Here is an 18,548-nt window from a genome sequence, read left to right as displayed (position 1 = left end):
TGTCGTTCTTTTTGGTACCCAGAGAGAAAACTTTGTCATCCTTCTTTTTATGCCAAACACCAGGTGGAGAAATGGGGCCTGGCATACATTGAGAAATGATCACTGCCAATGAAAAACAAGGTTGGCTAGCCATGACCTCAAGATTCCATTGCATACCCAGGTGGCTTTGTCTTTTGTCCCAGCTGTATTGTATTCGTCACGATTGTAATGTTGTACCACATTGTTTCAGTTAAACCATGGGGCTGACAAGACAGCTCAGAGGTAATAAACTCGACTTTGAACTGTCTCGTCTGGCTTTAATTTGCAACCTGAATATAAACCGTCGTCCTGGCACTTCACAGGCAAGGTGTTGCTCGCATCAATGAGTGTACCATCTTGCGGAAGGACGTGAAACTAGGTATTTCATTTGCGAGCATTTGCTGGTGGTCATTGAAGATCCTTTGGTGCGTTTCTAATAGAGCAAGCCATTGTATCGGTCTACTGGTCACATTCTGAATTCCTGCCCTCATGCGCAGGAGTACAATCACTCCGCATTAACGAAGCAACCAATGGGCCAAGTTAGTCATTGAAACTCGGTGCAATAAGCGTTTGCTGCAAGAAGAATTTCAAAAGGCCACCATTCTTAGCAAGCTTTGTACCTCTGGGAAAAAAAAAAACAACACATGGAACAGTAGATGCAAACTATGGGAGGCAATTCCTTACAGTGTACAGAGAACATACAAGTTCACTATCACACAGATTGTCCATGTCTGCAATTTAATTTTATTCCACAGCTGGAGTTTTAAAATTAATTATCACTGCTAGTCGCATTAGTAATGATGGAAGTCATTCAGCTTCCCCAAAAGAAGGTTGGGGGTGATTCCTCCCCCCCCCTTCCCCTGATCAGACATGGTGAATGACCTCGATCAAGGGCAGTGGCCATGAACTTCCTAATTCCCAGCTCGCAACAGCAGGCAAGAAGCCAATGCCAAACCAATACATTTTTGGAAGTTTTCCATTGTCACTTCTTGGCTTTTAGCAACTCTCCCACAGCTCTGCACGTCACAGTAGAGCCCCATGGGGAATGTTACAGGATTATGCTAGCTGTTCCTGCAGAAATACACATCCAAAAAGGCTCTTGTCTCAGCTATTGCCCGTCGTGCACCGAGAAACGCGCCGTTGCTCGTTTTTTTTGGAAAATACTGTACAATCGTTAAGAGCGCATTTAATTTTTATCTTAAATATTACATCTGGGCCAAAGCGAAAATTGAAGTGAAATTGCCACTTCAGAGTGCACACGACTCATCAAGCATGTCCCAGTAACGCGGCGCACTAAAATTTCACACTTTATCATCTCCGTTGTTTCTCTGGTTATCAAATTTCAAACCAAATTATATGCTTTTGTCTTCGCTTATCTTGGTTCCCACAGGGCACCTTCTTTTTAATCATCAGTTCCCATCTGCCAAGTTTTGAACTGTTTGAGTTGAGTCATTTCTGCTTCTAATGAACCACGCAACCATGAAACTGGCAAAATGTCTGAGAGTTCCCAGTAGAAAAGTGGAAGTAAATTAACAATTTTTCTTTCCACACTGAAGAACACAAACACCCCCTAAAAAAAGTGCTGTGTTATTGACACTCGTCATGTTGGCATCATACAGGTCCACAATCAAAATAAATATATTTTTATTTCTTTGTTTTTTGAGATGATGCCTTTGAGGTGGATAGGATGTCGTGAACTGAAAGAATGGCTCCCACGTAGTCCAGATTTAACAATGCTTGACATTTTTCTTTGGGGACACCTGTAGACCATGAGAGTTTCCCATTTATTGTTCACTTCAATTGCACCTAACGGTTGTTTCACGAATCGGTAGTTTAAAAAAAAAAAGACTAAATAAAAATTCAGTTGTTTTCACGTTCAAATATGCGCCAGTTAACAACGATTGGAAGTGGAACTATTCACCCGAGCGTGTTACTGTCATGTCGGTGCCGTGGCTGTTGCTTTACCGATCAGAGATCACTATTTGAGGATGTCGCAGTACAGAATAAAGACAACGAAGTGCATCAGTGGGTAAACATGGCTGTCCCCATGTCGCAATCGAGAAAGTATTTTCCTCATACAATTCAGTGTATCATCCATTTTTGGTTGACAAAAATCTGGGATGATTGACTCCATTTACTGGGTTAGTTGGTGGTGTTGTTGTTTCATGTTAGGTGGTGAAGAAGTGATTCAGCAGGAGTTTGGCTACTAGTCCACAAAAAGTGTTATGCCAGATTCACTGACAAAACCAAACTTGAGAGGCCCATGAAGTGCACCACTTGTAGTGAGGAAATGTAAACCTCACAGTCTGGTGAAGTTGATGAACAGGGTGCAGGACAGCCAGGTACCCCATCACAAAAACACCAGCTCAGATCCAATCATGCCTTGGCCTTTGTCTCCACTGTACCATCATGAGCACAGCATGTATTAGCAGCCATTTGCAGGAAACCATAAGTAAACATTGTTGTCAGAGGAGACAGAGGCAGAGAGACAAGCGAGTTCAGGCTGAAACTGTTGATGAAGGTAGGGGCAGGTTTCATGATTCATGACAGTCGAACCCCTATTGAACAGACTTGATGGGAAAAACAGTTTTAGTTGTATAAATTAAGAGTCTGTTAAACATGGAATCCTCGTATTAGACTGGTGTTGACTTTTGAGGGACCTGGATTATTATGCTGGGATCTGATCCCCTGAATCAGTAATTTGGCCTTTCTTAAATAGAGCTTGACACTAAACATTTTGATTTGTGATTGAGTAAATCATACAAGGTGTATGCTTTAGGGCTGAGGTCTTTGCCTATTATATTAGTACAATAAAGCTTTGTCTATTCTTTTAGGAGTTCCAAGTTGAAGCAGAGGCTTCAGTAAAAGGACACATTCATCATCAAAGAAGTTTCTGAATGAAATAGTTTTCACTGAGAATACATTGCAGGGTAGTTTGTTGGAAAGGGTGTCATTGCCATCATGGAATAAGAGTGAAGAAAATGACAGCACTGACGGTGAGGTTGAAGGTATACATGCCAAAACCCAACTGTTCCTGGACTCTGTCTTTTGCACCTGACAAGGTGGAGAAGTTCTTGGCAACCCTCGATCCTGACTCTGTAACTGGACCGGACGGCATAAGCTCACACGTCCTAAAAACCTGCTCTCTGGCTCTCACACATCCTTTTTCTGCTCTTTTCATCATATCATTGGTGCTTGGTCATCTAAAAATCTGCTTGGAAATCTGACATCACAATTACATAAAAAAGGGCAAAAATCGATCCCCTTAACTACAGACCAATTAGCTTCCTTCCAATCATCAGCATGGTCATGGAATCCATCATCGCAGTTGATATCAAATCATTCCTTTTCTCCAACAACCTCATCTCAGATCATCAATTTGGATTCAGACCATGTCACTCTACCTTGGACATGCTACTCTCTAGCATAGGGTTATCGAACTCTCCCAACAATTGATGGAGGCCCTCAATGTCAAAAAATAAATCAACACCATCTCCCTGGACAGAGCTTATGCTTCCAATAGTCTGGCAGACTATTGGAATGTTGACCTTGTCTCCAAACTCTCTGCCTATGGCTTCCAAGGAACTCCACACTTAGCTGCTCACTGACTTCCTCTACTCTTGTAGCCAAAGTGATCCTCACACTTCAAAGGTGGCCTCCACAGCCAGTTGACGATGGGGTATCCTCCATCATTCAAAGTCCATCCTTGGCACACCTGAACTCTGATCCACCTATGAGGCTTTCATCTGCAGCTTGATGTAGTACTGCTCTCCGCTCTGGGCTGGTGCCACTGCCTCATACCTTGCTCAGCTTGATGTCGTGGAAACCAAAGTCTTAGAGATCATTGGAATCTCCCGCAATGAAGCAGAGTTTGTTGGCCTATCACTTTCCCATCACACACAGGTTAGTAGCCTCTCTGTCTTCTATCGCCTCCTCTCTGGTCTCGCACCCTCTGCTCTTTCCATACTTTGTCCCCCCAAGGTTTCTTCAGTGTACACACAGTCCACCAGCAACCTCCTTCTGGTGAAACTACCTAAATCCAGAATCACGACTCACCTCCAATCATTTGTTCCTCTTTTCTCTCACCTGTGGAACCAACTTCCTCAGTTTGATCAGTTCCATTCTTCCATCCAAGGCTTCAATACAGCTGGTTATCTGCCCATCCATACCCGTGATCTCTTCTACTCCAAAATGACCCCATTCCCAAGCACTCCTTTTTCCAGGTTATTGTGATCCCCCCCTCCCCCCACCTACTCCTATAAAATGCTTTGCATACCGCTTCCCAATATTATTATTTTCTTTTCTTTGACAATTACCATGTGCATTGAAATATACTATACAGTACTAATATGGCTGCCATACAGAGCTGCCACTTCTTAATTTGGGGACTAGTTAACATTGGATTCATTCGAGATATACTTGACAACCATATTAAAATAATTGGTGTACTTTCAACAGTCACAGTGTCTAAATTGATAGACTCTGATAGTTTAATTTTTTTATATCAAGGTTACCCTGGCAAAAATTCTCTGCAGACTATTGTTGTAGGACCTGTTACCAACTATAGTATATGAGGGTAGAAATCTCATATACTATAGTTGTAACTGTAGCATTTTTGCCTGAGTACTAAAATGTACAGATCGACCAATTTTCAGCTCTCTCGTCCATCCACATAATTCATGGTAATGCCTTGAAAATATCCTAAAGGCCAAAATTGGCACTTTTTCTCCTGTTTCGGTATATTCAGAAGGCTGTGTATTAAAACTAGTGCTGGTTCAAACGTGTAATCACATGATTATGGATTCAGCAACTTATCCATTTGCCAAAACTATATTTCAAGTAAGTACAGTTGTGCCCCTGAGGTTGCGACAAAAGTCAATTTCTAACCACATTTTCCGACCACACCTCACGGCCAACCGACTGTGGTTTATACCACGAGACACATACTATTGAAGATGTAAAATTTATTTATTTGTATGCAACCTGTGGCTGCTTGGTTGCATCATAATCTGGATGTGTGGCCATGCCACTGATGCAATTCCCCCTGTTACCAGCACACTGGCACTCGATTTGCTAACCTCAGAAGGATGACAGGCTGAGTCAACCATATCTGGTGTTCATTCAAAAGCCTGATGAGGGGCTTGAACTTAAGACCCTAGAATGTTAAGTGAACTCCAGGCCTGAAGGTATAAGTAATGAAATCAGAAATGAAAGTGCTAAAATCGATGTGTCAATGTGAAGGAACGTTCAAAGAACATAATGTAATTGGTGTGTGTGTGTGTGTGTGTGTGTGTGTGTGTGTGTGTGTGTGTGTGTGTGTGTGTGTGTGAGTGTGTGCGCGCGCGCGCACGCATGTCAACTTGGCACTATAACCTGGCCACAAGCTTTCCAGCATCTCAGACTAAAAATAGGTTTAACCATTATAAAATGTTTTTAAGAGCACAAATATTTACAAAAATTTTTTATCAGAATCATTCCTTGTACAAGATACTTGTCTTGTTATTTTTAGTCGAAATTACTAGTTTATATCAAATTATTTAAATGCTATACTCAGATAAAGCCAGAGCAGACACAAGCAACCTGTCTCACACCCAGGGATGTGATTTTTTTAAGACCTCTGGGGTGGAGAGCACACATTTCTCATATACCACATAAGGTTTGCATTAAATAAATACACCATGTACTGTATATAGTGACATACTGCAGTTAACTCTGGTAGCTCGTACATGTTGCTGCGTTTGAGCCTGGGGAGTAACTGCTGAACGCTACCTGTCGAGGTTCTTCCTGATGTCTTTGTTCCCTTCACAGTTTTTTTTATATATTTTTATATTTTTTTTCACCTTTCATCTCTTTTACTATCTATTCCTCTCTTTCTTTATCTATCTCTCTAAGGAGAAATGAATTCTTGCAGAAATTTTTCTGTAAGCTCAATTGGCTGCGTCTGGGTGGGTTTGTGGGGAGTGGAGTAGCGGCTGAAACCCGAATCCTATCCAGGTTCCTCCTGATGACTCCATCTTTGCTCTTTACTTCTTTGGGTTCCTTCTTGGTCTTCCGTTTCATTACAAGGTAAGCACAACTCTTAATACATGTACACTGATTGCACTCAATCCAGTCATAATTAATTACGCATGATATCCAGGTGCACAGAAGATGCACTACAGCATTTGACCAAGATAATACATTGAGCAATTTGTTAATCCCATGCACATCAAAACCCTAAATATGAATTTGCTGTAGTTAATCAAAGCAATAGCTTTACACTTACAGGTGAAAGTAGGAAGTGAAACATAATGCAGGTGAGCGGAATATCACATGGCAGACAAAGAAACAAGCCGTTACTTGGCAATATGGGCTAATACAAGAAGGCACCGCATACGCACCTGCACAGAAAACATCTCCTGTGTGTCATCAAGGAAATGAACCTTCAGAGACATGAGATTTCCAGGAGGCACCGAGTTGGAGGCCGGCCAGGCCATGCCCAGTGACCTCCTCCTTATCTCTGTTTCAAGGTCGTATTGTCTGTCCTGATGCAAATGATACGGTCATCAATTACACTCAAATCATCTCACTTTCATCGATAAGTCATAATTGGCTGACTGTCAGCAACTCCTGTTAGACTTGCATAGTTAAGGAATAAATGTGATAAATATATAACCTGTTATTGCTACATCTTTAAGCATATCGATGACACCGAAGAACATCACTAATTTCACGTTCGCCAAAGCGAATGCCGTAATGCAAGTGTTCTACTTGTACAATTAGAACTATATATCTAGGATCACAAAGCGATCGCCCCGCGACTTACTCTTGTCATGCGATCCAATGATGTCCATATTTGTTTCAGACCGCCATATGATCTGGATTAACATTTAGGGATCGAATGCAAATTATGAAAATGTGTCCCTATCTACAATCTATCCATAAAACTCAACATCGCGAAAATCAGAGAAAAATTGTTCAAGTTATGATCAAAAAGGTGTTTTTTGTTAATTTGGGCACAATCTGGAAAAGGTAGGACAAGGACAAGAATCAAATATCAGGTGTACAACTTCGATGCAGGTACACTATTATGATGCAAGAACATCTTGGAAGGACAAGTGGTCTTTCAGATTCTGCATTGCCAAAATTGAGGGATGACAATAAATGCTTCTTTTTTTTTCAGACTACCATTTGACCTTGACCTTTAACCCAGAATAGGTAATGGTGTAAATTAAGCATAAATGTGCCTTGCTCTAAGTTGAGGCAATTTCATTCCGATCGGCCAAACCTTAGTCGAGCTATGATGAAAAATGTTTAAATGTCTATAATTGGGCCATTACCTTAAGATGAGGTCAAGGTCAAAAAAAGTCAACCCCATAATATATGATGTTCCCATTATTGATTCAAAATTTCATTCTGAAAGTCCTCAGACATTGGCAGAAAAAACAAGGAGAAAAACCTAAATGGTAGTTTAATACTGCTTGGGGTCTAAAAAAAACTCTGGGGTACAATTAAAAATTGGGGGCACTAATTGTAGAAACAAACCCCACAACAGGTACAAGCTTCCCCCTATCCTTTAGGATAAAGAGTGATGCTTAATCATAGTTCAATCTTAAACTGGATGCTCACTCTGCATTGGTCACCGCAATGGGATAGACAAGTAAAGGCATAAATATTAGGGAATGTTGTCAACCCTATGTTGAAACCATAAATGGTAGTTGGAATTTCTCCCAAGGCATATTCTCATGAATCATTGGCCTGGATGCAGTTACAACTCAGCACTTGGCTCAACAAATCCCAGATTGAAATCCCACATAATTTATTGATTTGTCCAGTTTCTACGAGAGTGCTCGTCATCTCGGCTTCGATATCTTTTTGTATCCTTGTCCTCTATGTAATACATGAACCTTGGATCACTGTTTAACAGTAATAGAAGATTCCATGGTATCTATAATGTCCACAATGCAAATGTGGCAGCCAGTATAAATTAAATAATTAACGATGAGTATAATAATTACTCCCCAAATTCAAAATAACTATTTTCCATGGTGAGCGAATTCAGAATGAGCAACAGGGATTCTTTTCCATGAATGTGCATTGCTCGGTATTCCTGATTGGTTTGCACATGATATTCCTGAACATGCTTTGCGCATGATATTTGCTGATATTCCTGAACCCACTTTCATGATGCAATTATGAACATTTGAAACTCGTTTGGAAATGTTTCTACGAACTGACTCGATACCTCAATCATCAACAAATTGGTATTATCCGAGTTCTTACCTATTTATTCAGATTAAATGAGATTTGTCACCGAGTCAGCCACAAAATACACCTGTTCGCTGGACCATACATCCCTTAAACCATAACACTGTTACATGGAGGGAGAGGAGGTGGATCCATAGCTGTACTGTGGTAAGCATAGTATGGTCCGTGTGTTGCAAGTACGTTAGATTGCCATGTAAGAGGGATCTGTCAGAGTAAGTCGTTTTGTTCCACTTGATGCTGAGGAGGCAGCGTATCTAATTTATAGACAGGATAGTCAGGGTGGTCAGGGGAAAAATGATAGGTGTAAACACCTATTGTTTGTGGATAGGGCCAGGTGAGGACTTCCATGTTTTATATGAATCCTGTGGCTGCTGGTTGCATCATTTCATGGAAGTGCAGCTGTGCCGCTGATGCAGTGCCCCTGTTACCAGTAAGCTGCTCCTCATTTTGCCGACCTCGGAAGAATGACAGGATTAGTCAACCATACCTGGTGTTAATTCAATGGCTTGACAGTGGCTTGAACCCAAGACCCAAGGATCTTAAGCCAGGCACCTTAACCATGAAGCCAATACAAGGCTTATGACTTCCCATTACAAAGAGGCACACATCACACAATTCAAAAAGGCCGTCACAATCTCTCTGGCCAATGTATGCCAACCAAGGCAGCATAATGTGTTGTAGGGCCCGGGAGCAAGCAATGAATAAATTTTTATTGGCGCAGCACTATGGGCGGGACGGCCCAGAGGAGGACTCTTCCGAGAAGGACAATGAGGGGCTGAGAGAAAGGACATGAAACTCCCAGCATGCAGGAAGACAAGGACGAAGAAGAAATGCTTTGAGAAAAGATGGAGGGTCACGAGTGTTGGTTCATTGTGCACGTCCCAAGGTGAGGTGCTGATGCTCCTTGTGGCTGGCTTGTCTTGGCGCTGGCTCACTTTGTCCATGGTCTCCATTATGATCTGTAGCATTGCCTTCCACCTTGCACATCTTGCCAAAGGAAAGTCCTCACCTGCAATTTTAATGTTTGTACAAGTGTGATCTGTGGTGCTTAGTGTGGGTTAGATTTTATTTATTTCTCATCATTGTGTACAAGTTTGCATGTTCCCTTCTCCCTGTTCGTGTCTGTTGATTCTCTTGGTTTGTTCTAAACTGCTCGTCTTGTCCACCTTTTCCCCCATATTAATTATAAATAAACCGTAAAAAAGGTAAACAAGCATGTTCGATCCACCTGCTTCCTCTGTGCGCCATCAGTTTCCACTCATTTGGGTAACATTGGGGAATGGCAAAGTTGTAAAGAATAACTGAACGCAGTAGGTTAGAAACTGGTCGGCCGTTTCCTGGGACAAAGGATCCCACCACTGAGGAAAATCACATTCGTGAGCCTCAGACGTGACAATACTGTTCTGGGAATGCCTTCTTGGTAACTTTGTGGAGTATAGCGATAGTTATTTCCCATATTACAAGTTTTAAAATGACCATGAGGTAATTTCATTGTGACAGAAAACGTGCATTGTTTTATGTGTAGAAAGCTGTTGTCAACCTTCCTCACGTGTGTGTCTAAAACCGCTTTATACCCTTTTCGATGTCCTTACCTTTGTCATCTGTCTGAAATGTTCTTTTGGAAGCATCCAACAGGCTGGTGGCACAGGTTTAGGCAGGAAAGCCACCATGACAGCGAAGCACACCAAAAGTGCTGGGTGAAATGTCGGAGGAGGATCAGCCCCGCCCATGGACCGGACCACGAGCTCAGAGCAGCCGAGTGGGGAGGGGCTCAGTGCGTCACGGGTTGTGGTGAGGACCGAGGGGATAAATGACGTGTCCGGCTCCGCAGGGGTGATTCGCAAAGGGAGTTTAGCTGCAGAGCCTGTGTGAGTGTAGCAGCGAGATTCCCCCATATTAATGGGCTTTTGCAGCACAGGTGACTGGCACGCCCTCACCCAAGAAGCCAAACACACTTTCCTCACTTGCGTCAGCTCAAGACTGTCCCAGACAAGCAGTGTCACCACTTGGAATTTGCTCTATCTTGCCAGGTGCAGACTGTGGTATTTCCTGCCTTGTGCCGTCTATATCTTGTCTATCTCCTGAAGAAAGCATGAGGCCTTCACGTTCATTCTTTTGAGTCGAGGACGTGTATGGGTTTGGGTTATGAATGAATAATTGTACAATGTTGCTTCTATTTTGTATCTCCACCCCATGTGCCATTACATTTTAAAGCCACTTGGTCTCCGGGTGCATTCGAGTGTCTCTGATCGCAAGTTTAATTATACATGTCCATGATAGGTCAGATTGGGTTCAGGCAATTCGTGCCCAAGATGAGATAGTGTCAGCGTCCGGCGATTCGCTCGGTCGCCATTAATCTAACGGAATAACAGCCCCGATCAGCGTGACGCATCGACTGTCTTGGTGGTTCCTTTGGAGTACGGTCGGTACCGTGGTAAACAGGCATGCGATGCGACTCAGAACAATAGACTCAGTTGGCCATCGCGACCGCTTTGACACAGTTTATCGGAATTTGAACCAGGCAACTGGCCGACCCGACTGCTGTAACAATACCTTTGCTAACCAGTTTTTCTTCTTGCTAATGACAAACATAAATCCATTAACAACAGCAGCAACTGTTCCACTTACCCTGGAAACTGCCATAACTATTCTCATTTGAAAGAATCTTGAGCTACCTATACTAATTAAAGGCAGTGTGTGTGTGTGTGTGTGTGTGTGTGTGTGTGTGTGTGTGTGTGTGTGTGTGTGTGTGTGTGTGTGTGTGTGTGTGTGTGTGTGTGTGTGTGTGTACGTGTGTGTGTCAGTCTCCTCCATAACTCAAAAAGTATAAAACCTATCAGCCTGAAACTTTACATGCATACTAATAAAACTTCAAAGAAGTGCAAAAGTGAAAATTGGGTGTTTGGGTTAATTAAAACACCCCTTTTGAAGATAATTAACGGCATTATTTAATTATATCCTTCATCAGGCGATCCTCGGCCACCTCCCTGTCTGGGGTCTTAAGGCGTTTCCTGGGTAACCTCGTTGGGGTCTGAAGCCGCCATGTTTTTTGGCCTGCTCAACCATGCCTTGACTTGGAACAGGATGCAACGATTTCTTAATGATAAAGTTTTTTTTTTTCTTCGCTTTCCTCACTTATATGGAATGCCTGTTCATCATAGCTACAAATCGTTGTATACACCGCTGTTGTAAGTACTATAAGTTTTCAAATTAGGAGCTTGGAGCAATTTCATGTCTAAAACGATACGATTGTCCCCGATGTACACTCATGGACGAATTAAAGGATATCATTGAAATATTGTTTCAGTTTTAAGGATCGGATATCGTCCGGACAAAATGAGTGTTGAAATCTGTTGTGAAATCTCATAATTTAAAGACATTTAACGAGTCTTATAACGAAGCCGATATACCTATTTAATTTAAGCAAGCAAGGCCATATTCCCTCATCCGTACATACACAAGAAAAGTGTTATTTCCAAAGCATCAAACTTATCTTTTTCGATTGTTTTGAGAATTGTATTGAGTGACCGTTTTTACAGCCATTTTTCGCTGCTGTGCAGGGGTTGGCTTTTTCTTGAGGCAATGTTTTTATGGCCGGATGCCCTTCCTGACGCCAACCCTGGTCGTCTCTTACGACACACAGGGATATGGTACACTTATTCTAACTGGGGCATACACCGGGACCAGTACACTGGTACTCATTTCGCCGACCTCAGAAGGATGACAGGCTGAGTCAACCCCCTGGTGTTAATTCAGCAGCCAACAGGGCTTGAACTCAGGACCCTGGGATCCCAAGCCACCACCCTAACCACTAAGCCAACACCAGGCTTAGAATTATATTGAGTGAACAAAAAAATTTAGGAACGTAACAAAATTAACGAGCTTCATTTAGCTATATGATTTCATGCATTCACTGCAAGACCTCATGCCCTATCCCCCAGAGGGATATCCATAGCGTCTGCCAGATTTGTGTATATTTTCGGAGGTGTTGCGAGGTTCTCTTCAGGGAATCAAATCAAATCTGGTAAAAAAAAAACGGACATTGAAAAAAAAGTTATAACGTTTGCATGGACCACAAACCAATGTACCACATGACACGTGCACAGAGGATCAGGCAAGATGGCAGATTATCTGCAATGTTTATTTCATAGGCGATTGAACTTTGTCATGTCTCCAGGGTTGTTTTGCATTAAGCTGCAACTCTTTTGTGGATAAAGTCATTTTTTGAACAAATTCATTTTATTTCATTAACTGCTGCATGCATGGTGAAGATGGGCTTTAAAGTTAAAGGTATCCTTTATGGTATGTAGTGACAGCCTGGCGAAGCATTCCTTATCAACCATTTAATTGGAGTGCTTGCATGAGTGCTTAAGCCTCTTGCCAAGGGCCCATTGTTGATAGTGAAGATTAATGTTAGTGTTCATATCCTTGAAACGTCAATATAAATGTAATGTTGTTTTTCGGTGAAAGCCACTCAAGGTTTCTGGGTTATACACAGTATGTACTGCAGTCGGTAATCACACTGACTCCACCCTGCCGATTCCTGAAAAAATTGCCGATATCAGCCAAGCGTGTGTGTGTGTGTGTGTGTGTGTGTGTGTGTGTGTGTGTGTGTGTGTGTGTGTGTGTGTGTGTGTGTGTGTGTGTGTGTGTGTGTGTGTGTGTGTGTGTGTGTGTGTGTATGTTGTCCATGAAGCATAACATATTTTTATCCCTACCCCTATATATATATATATATATATATATATATATATATATATATATATATATATATATATATATATATATATATATATATATATATATATATATATATATATATATATATATATATATATCTCTCTCTCTGTGTGTCTGTCTGTCTGTCTCTGGACATATCCAGACAGTGGTTATGTCTGGGCGGTATTTGTCTCTGGACCGTGTTTATCGTATGAGAAAATGGATTTCAGATATTATTTTGTTTCCATCTTCACTGTGATTCTATGCAGAATCATTTTGATGAAACAGAATGAATTGTAATCAACACTCCACTGCACGTATGCCTTCCCTTCCTCTCACTGTCTTGTCTTCCCTTCCCCCACCCCTCCTCACCCCTCCCCCCAGTCCTCACCCTCCTCTCTTTTCCCCTCCACCTTTTCACCCTCCTCACTCCCTCTCCCTCTTTCCCCCTCGTTTTCTCCCTCCCCCCTTTAGTATTACCATCAGTGAAGCGATAGGTGGTATTTGCTAGTGAACTAATATAATGCAACCATGTCTGCAAAGGCAATGGCAAGCCCCCCAGCATTATCTGTTCCAACACCCCTCTCTGATTGTTTCACCAACTCCCATCTTCTTGGGGTCCCCCAAGGCTCAGTTGTGAGACCACTTATTACCTTCACCACTGAAGGTGGATGGAAGTTATGTTTTCACCCCTGTCTGTCAGCATGATATCTCAAAAAGTTATGGATGAGTTATGACAAAATCTGGTGGATGAGTTGGCTCGGTGACAAGAACAAACCCATTCAATTTTGGTTCATGTCCAGATGCATTTCCAACCTATCAGTGTGATCCAAAAGATAAACTGTTCAGCCTGGCAGAGTATGTGCCCTACCGAGTGCCGTTCTAGTTTTTACTATGTATCTACATCCTTTGGATGATGTAACACAGTCGGGCTGGCAGGATGGCTGAGAGGGACACACAATTGCCATCTGTCATCCTGGTGTTTCACAAACAGGGTGATTAATCTACTGTGTGTGCCATCCCTCAAATGGATGGTAAAGTGGAAGTCCTGTCTGCCAGTATTAGTTGTTGGATGTTCAAAATCCCATGATCTCCTTCGCGATGAGTAGTCGAACTATCGCTGGTACCATGACCAAATTACAAATTCCTGCCCTAGCTTACAGTGGGCACTGCATCAGCGACACAGCCACGCCTTCAGCTGATGATGCTACCTCGCAGCCTTTCGCTGCATGCGGAATAAGACCCACAGTCATCATTCTATTTTTCACTGCAATTGCTGATAAGGCAATATTACCACAAATAGAATCCATCTTTTGACTTGGGAAGTCTGCACCAATTAATTCTCTTTTCCAATATTGATCAACTGTGGCTCTGCTCTAACTCATTGCTGCCCAACATATCTACACCCAAAGACTTATCGAGACCCTCACTCCATTATAACCTTTATATTTGCAAAACATCTCCAACCATGATACACCCATTACCCCGTGCAGTACGGACACTGCATTGCCAAAATCAGCTCCTGAATCAATGTGCTAACAGGATAAACTTTAGTCCTGTGTATCCATCCGTTCATTGGGACCATACTCTGTGCAGAGCGTTGGTGCTGCCTAAGCAGTCTCCTTGGCTATTGGGCACAATCCTGGACGGATCACCACTCCGACACAGGATACTAGCAAGCTGGCACTCATTTTGCCGACCTTGGAAGGATGACAGGCAGAGTCAACCCCACCTGATATTAATTCAACAGCCTAGTGGGATTTGAACTCAGGATCCTAGGATCCCAAGCCGACCACACCAACCATTAAGCCAACACCAAGCATAGTCCTGTATATGCTCTTTATTTATTCCCGTTTGATGATTGCAACCCAATATTTGCTGTTCTTCCTACGTCTTCACTTCACCATCTCCAATCGATTCAGAATTCATTTGCAAAATTGGTCACTATTGATCACACAAATAATCATACATACCCATTCTCCTGGAGCTCCATTGGCTCCCCATTCATCAACAAATCATAAATAGAAATCACTGATTTATCCCATGAAAGCATGGGAAGCGAGGCACACATAAGTTTCAAGCGTTATCCCTTCGTCAGAGCTAAGTAATGAAATGTGGATGGAAGAAGGATATACATCGTGATGGAAATGGATCAAGTCAAAAGAGCCGGGCTATAGGGTCAGAGGTCAAAGATCGAAGACCGAGAAACGCCCTTTGATGTTTACCAACCTTTTTAATGAATGGTGGGACAACAGCAAACATTCAAGGTCTACACTACTGAATTAGGGTTTAGGGGTAAACATCAAAGGGCCTTCATGGAAAATCAAGCATCAAAGGTCCAAGAGAACTAATAGGTTTCATAATGACAGGAGAAACGAGATGAAAGGGAATATAGGAAATAAAACAATAACAACAATAAATGTCATCATCATCCTCTTGTTCCGTAAAGTGGCCTCTGACTTCTGGTGACGTTGATCAGATTTCTCCAACCATCCCGATCCTGTACTGCGTCCCGAAGCTCTGGCAGAGACGGCTTGGTTGTAACCTTCACCCAATTCCCCCAGCACATACAAGTCTGCCTCTTCCTCTTCCTCCCTCCACCATACCCAGTGCAACTATGAAATCATGAGCTGCTCAATTACAAACCTATCAATAAAATTGCATACCTTCTTCCTCACAACCCTGCCTGCACTCTCCCACCTGCAAATCCCAGTCTCCATGTTGTGCCCACTATAAGAAAAAGAGAGAGAGAGAGAGAGAGAGAGAGCCATTTTTCAAATATCCAGGTGCCATTTTTCAAATAAATTCACCCCACCTCTAGAAATCCCAATTCATTTACACCATGGTCCGATTGTCACTGCTTTCTAAAAACATTCTTGATGACGCTTTCAAAAAAGGATTTTTTAACGCCCTTCACGTAATCCACTGCTCTCCCTCAATTTTGACTTCCCAACATTTGCTCAGAAATTATCTCCTGCCACATTGAGGGTCAGGGGGTCAAATATCAACGGGACTTAATATTATCTACAATCACAGACAAGTTCCTAAATTGTTTTCTCTTTCTTTCACAATTTTGATTTTGCTCAACACCTTGCAATGCCACCCCATGAAAGGTGCTGGTGATTCCATTCGTTCATATCAACTTTGTGAAGCATGCACAAAGGGGGGGGGAGGAGGGGGGGAAATCATGGAAATGATGAAAGAAAGAAAGAAAATCTAATTTCACACAAACTTGTTTTTGTCAAGCACGTGACTTCTTGTGGGCAGAGAGTGGGACACAAAATCCGATACGCTGCATAAGAAAATATCTTGGTATATCAGGTGTGGCAGCAAAGGAACAAGCAATTTGGCAAAGAAATCACAGCAAGGCACATTCTCCTGTGCTGTGTGGATGTATTGCACATTCACACAGCACGTCGTGCTTCTGACATAAATTCCAGTTCATTACACATCCGGACAGTAAAAGGCTCCCTCGATGACCATGGCTCACCGCACACAAATCCTACAGAGTGCTGAGCCAGCACATCTCGAAAGTACTCTCACTAGTCACCACTGCCCTAGCAGTCAAGACAAAGCCCTGAGAACCTGTCAGGATGCCAGATACTCAACCGGTGGATCTGTTAGCCATTAGCAGTTTGAATTTTGTCCTCATCCCTGAATATGAAACTTGGACCAGCCAAATGTATAATGCTTCAACCTGACTGAACCACACAGGTATGGGAATCTATCGGACTTGGTTTCGTTCTTCTCTTCTTATTCTTTAAAGGCTCTACTTATAAACAATTTACCTTGTGGACAAATCTTTCACGAACCGGGTGGCCAGGTATGACGCTCGACTGGAAGGAATTTAGAACTTGTTCAGGCTGCCGGTGATAACTCGGCTACTCTTCCCAGAAGGCACGGTGGGATCTTTAATGTCCGCTAAGGACCAGGGCTGGCAGATAAGTCCACCGGTTTCACGTCCTTCCACCGGATGGCACACATTGATGCAATGCTTTGCACGTATAATATGACGGTGACGGTTTATAGCTGAGCCGAGATTTGAACCCACGCGAGACAACCTTGAGGTGAGTAAACACAGGTCGACACAAGATCCTCCCAGCTCTCTTGCTTTCTGCTTTGCATCAATTCATCGATTACTTGTCCAGATGGTGCACCTTCTTGATATTGTGAGGTAAAAAAAAATAAATAAAAAATAATAATGATAAAAAAATCTTGATAAAAAAAAATCTTCTTGATAAAAATAAGTTGCAACCCAAGGTCACAAAAAAGTCGTTTGAGGAATAACACTTCAAAGACAGCAAATGTCTATCAGCTGTGCATCTTTGGCGAGACAAACAATTGGTGTCGGAATTCCCAGGGCCAGAACACCAAACGCCATGCCTGCCTGATGCCAATCTCAGGCCTTGAACTTTGCAGGGAAAAAAGAATGCAGAAAAGCATTTGAGCTGCTCAGTTGTCGAACTTGATGCTTTGATCAACGCCGAGCGATGCACGCGATGCAAGTACAAGCGACTACACCCGAGCAGATAGACTAAAATAATGTCACGCGTCCAGCCAGTCACAAGAACACCAATGGTGACTTACAGTGCAGGATTTCCGAAACATTTAATCAAAATGTTAATCTCCACAACCAAGTAAAGAACAAAGCAAACAACAAACGCGCAGCTCTCTAACCTACTTCGATTTGCCTAATTATATTTGCCCAGGTGACCGATAAGCACTCAACGCACACCATCCCAAACGAGGACACGGACTAGCCAGCTAGCCCGAGTGCTCCTTGGGTTGGTACATGATGTGTTGGACGGGAGCGTCACATGGGGTGGCGAAGCGGTATCCAGGAGGTGGATGTATAACCATACAATATGATACGATGGTATTTCCTTAAACAAATCCTCGCCTCGCAGCAATAGCTGCTCACAAAGGAGAGTGCCTGATCCCCGAGGCAGCATCGAACCGCCGAGCTTACCGAACCTCGCCTTGGGCAGCACGGTTCAGTACGAGCACGCGACATGCACACCGACATGCGCTTACATACGTGTATACGTGTGCGCCGTATGCAAGTCCGTACGTCACCTAGTCGCTCTCCGGATCCTGCTCCCTCCGTACAGGCTCCAGGTTCGGCGGAAAGAGGGATGTGGAGAGATGGGGGTAGGGGAGGGGATTCCATCCGCCCCCTTCTCTCTTTCTCTACCCGCTTCCCTGCTCCGTCGAGCACCGGAGCCCTTTCTGCATGACTGTCAGAAAAGTCAACCAGAATGCTAAGCTACCTGAGTTATACACCCTAACTGAATGGAAAGTTGTACGCAAGTTGACGAATAGCATTTCTCTCGCTCTAAAACAAATGAAAACATGTTGCTTCGCTTTATTTGCTGATACACTACCAAATGAAAACACCTCGTGCTCGATGATGAGCAGCAGGAAGTAAATTTAAAATGTTATCTTTAACAACATCGTTGCGAGCATCACATTCACCAGACTCGTTTCAACAATGAGTTTGTTGTTTCATTGCTGTGTAGCATATCAAGGCCATTGGGACTGCCTGCTGGAGGAGTAGGGGTAAT

General features: G+C 42.8%; 1 protein-coding gene and 1 long non-coding RNA gene across 14 annotated transcripts in view; one reads left to right on the top strand and one right to left on the bottom strand.

Moving 5' to 3' along the window:
* LOC147023622 (uncharacterized) overlaps nucleotides 1-287 on the top strand; it is a 78,772-nt gene extending 78,485 nt beyond the window's left edge. For both annotated transcript variants that reach the window (XR_015060307.1, XR_015060306.1), the window contains one exon: nucleotides 64-287. This is a non-coding gene — a long non-coding RNA (uncharacterized LOC147023622). The remainder of the gene's footprint in view (nucleotides 1-63) is intronic.
* The window catches only part of LOC147023621 (FERM, ARHGEF and pleckstrin domain-containing protein 1-like), an 88,898-nt gene extending 70,552 nt beyond the window's left edge, over nucleotides 1-18,346 (bottom strand). For 3 of the 12 annotated variants that reach the window (XM_085889186.1, XM_085889192.1, XM_085889193.1), the window contains exons 1-3: nucleotides 18,023-18,346; nucleotides 15,685-15,714; nucleotides 6,399-6,542 (exon numbers count right to left, since the gene is read on the bottom strand). In XM_085889186.1, coding sequence (XP_085745312.1) covers nucleotides 6,399-6,542; nucleotides 15,685-15,714; nucleotides 18,023-18,154 — 306 coding nt within the window. In that variant the 5' untranslated portion in view covers nucleotides 18,155-18,346. Of the gene's footprint in view, nucleotides 1-6,398; nucleotides 6,543-15,650; nucleotides 15,715-18,022 lie in introns of all 12 variants that reach the window. The other 9 variants (XM_085889187.1, XM_085889188.1, XM_085889185.1 and 6 more) reach the window with 8 other exon arrangements.
* Nucleotides 18,347-18,548: the final 202 nt, after the last annotated feature.

Source organism: Eptatretus burgeri, chromosome 7 (assembly GCF_056783735.1).
Source record: "Eptatretus burgeri isolate ZD-2024b chromosome 7, Ebu_testis_v1, whole genome shotgun sequence".
Lineage (NCBI taxonomy): Eukaryota > Metazoa > Chordata > Myxini > Myxiniformes > Myxinidae > Eptatretus > Eptatretus burgeri.
Note: the sequence above shows the minus strand (reverse complement) of the source record. Positions and strands in the feature narration are given on the sequence as shown.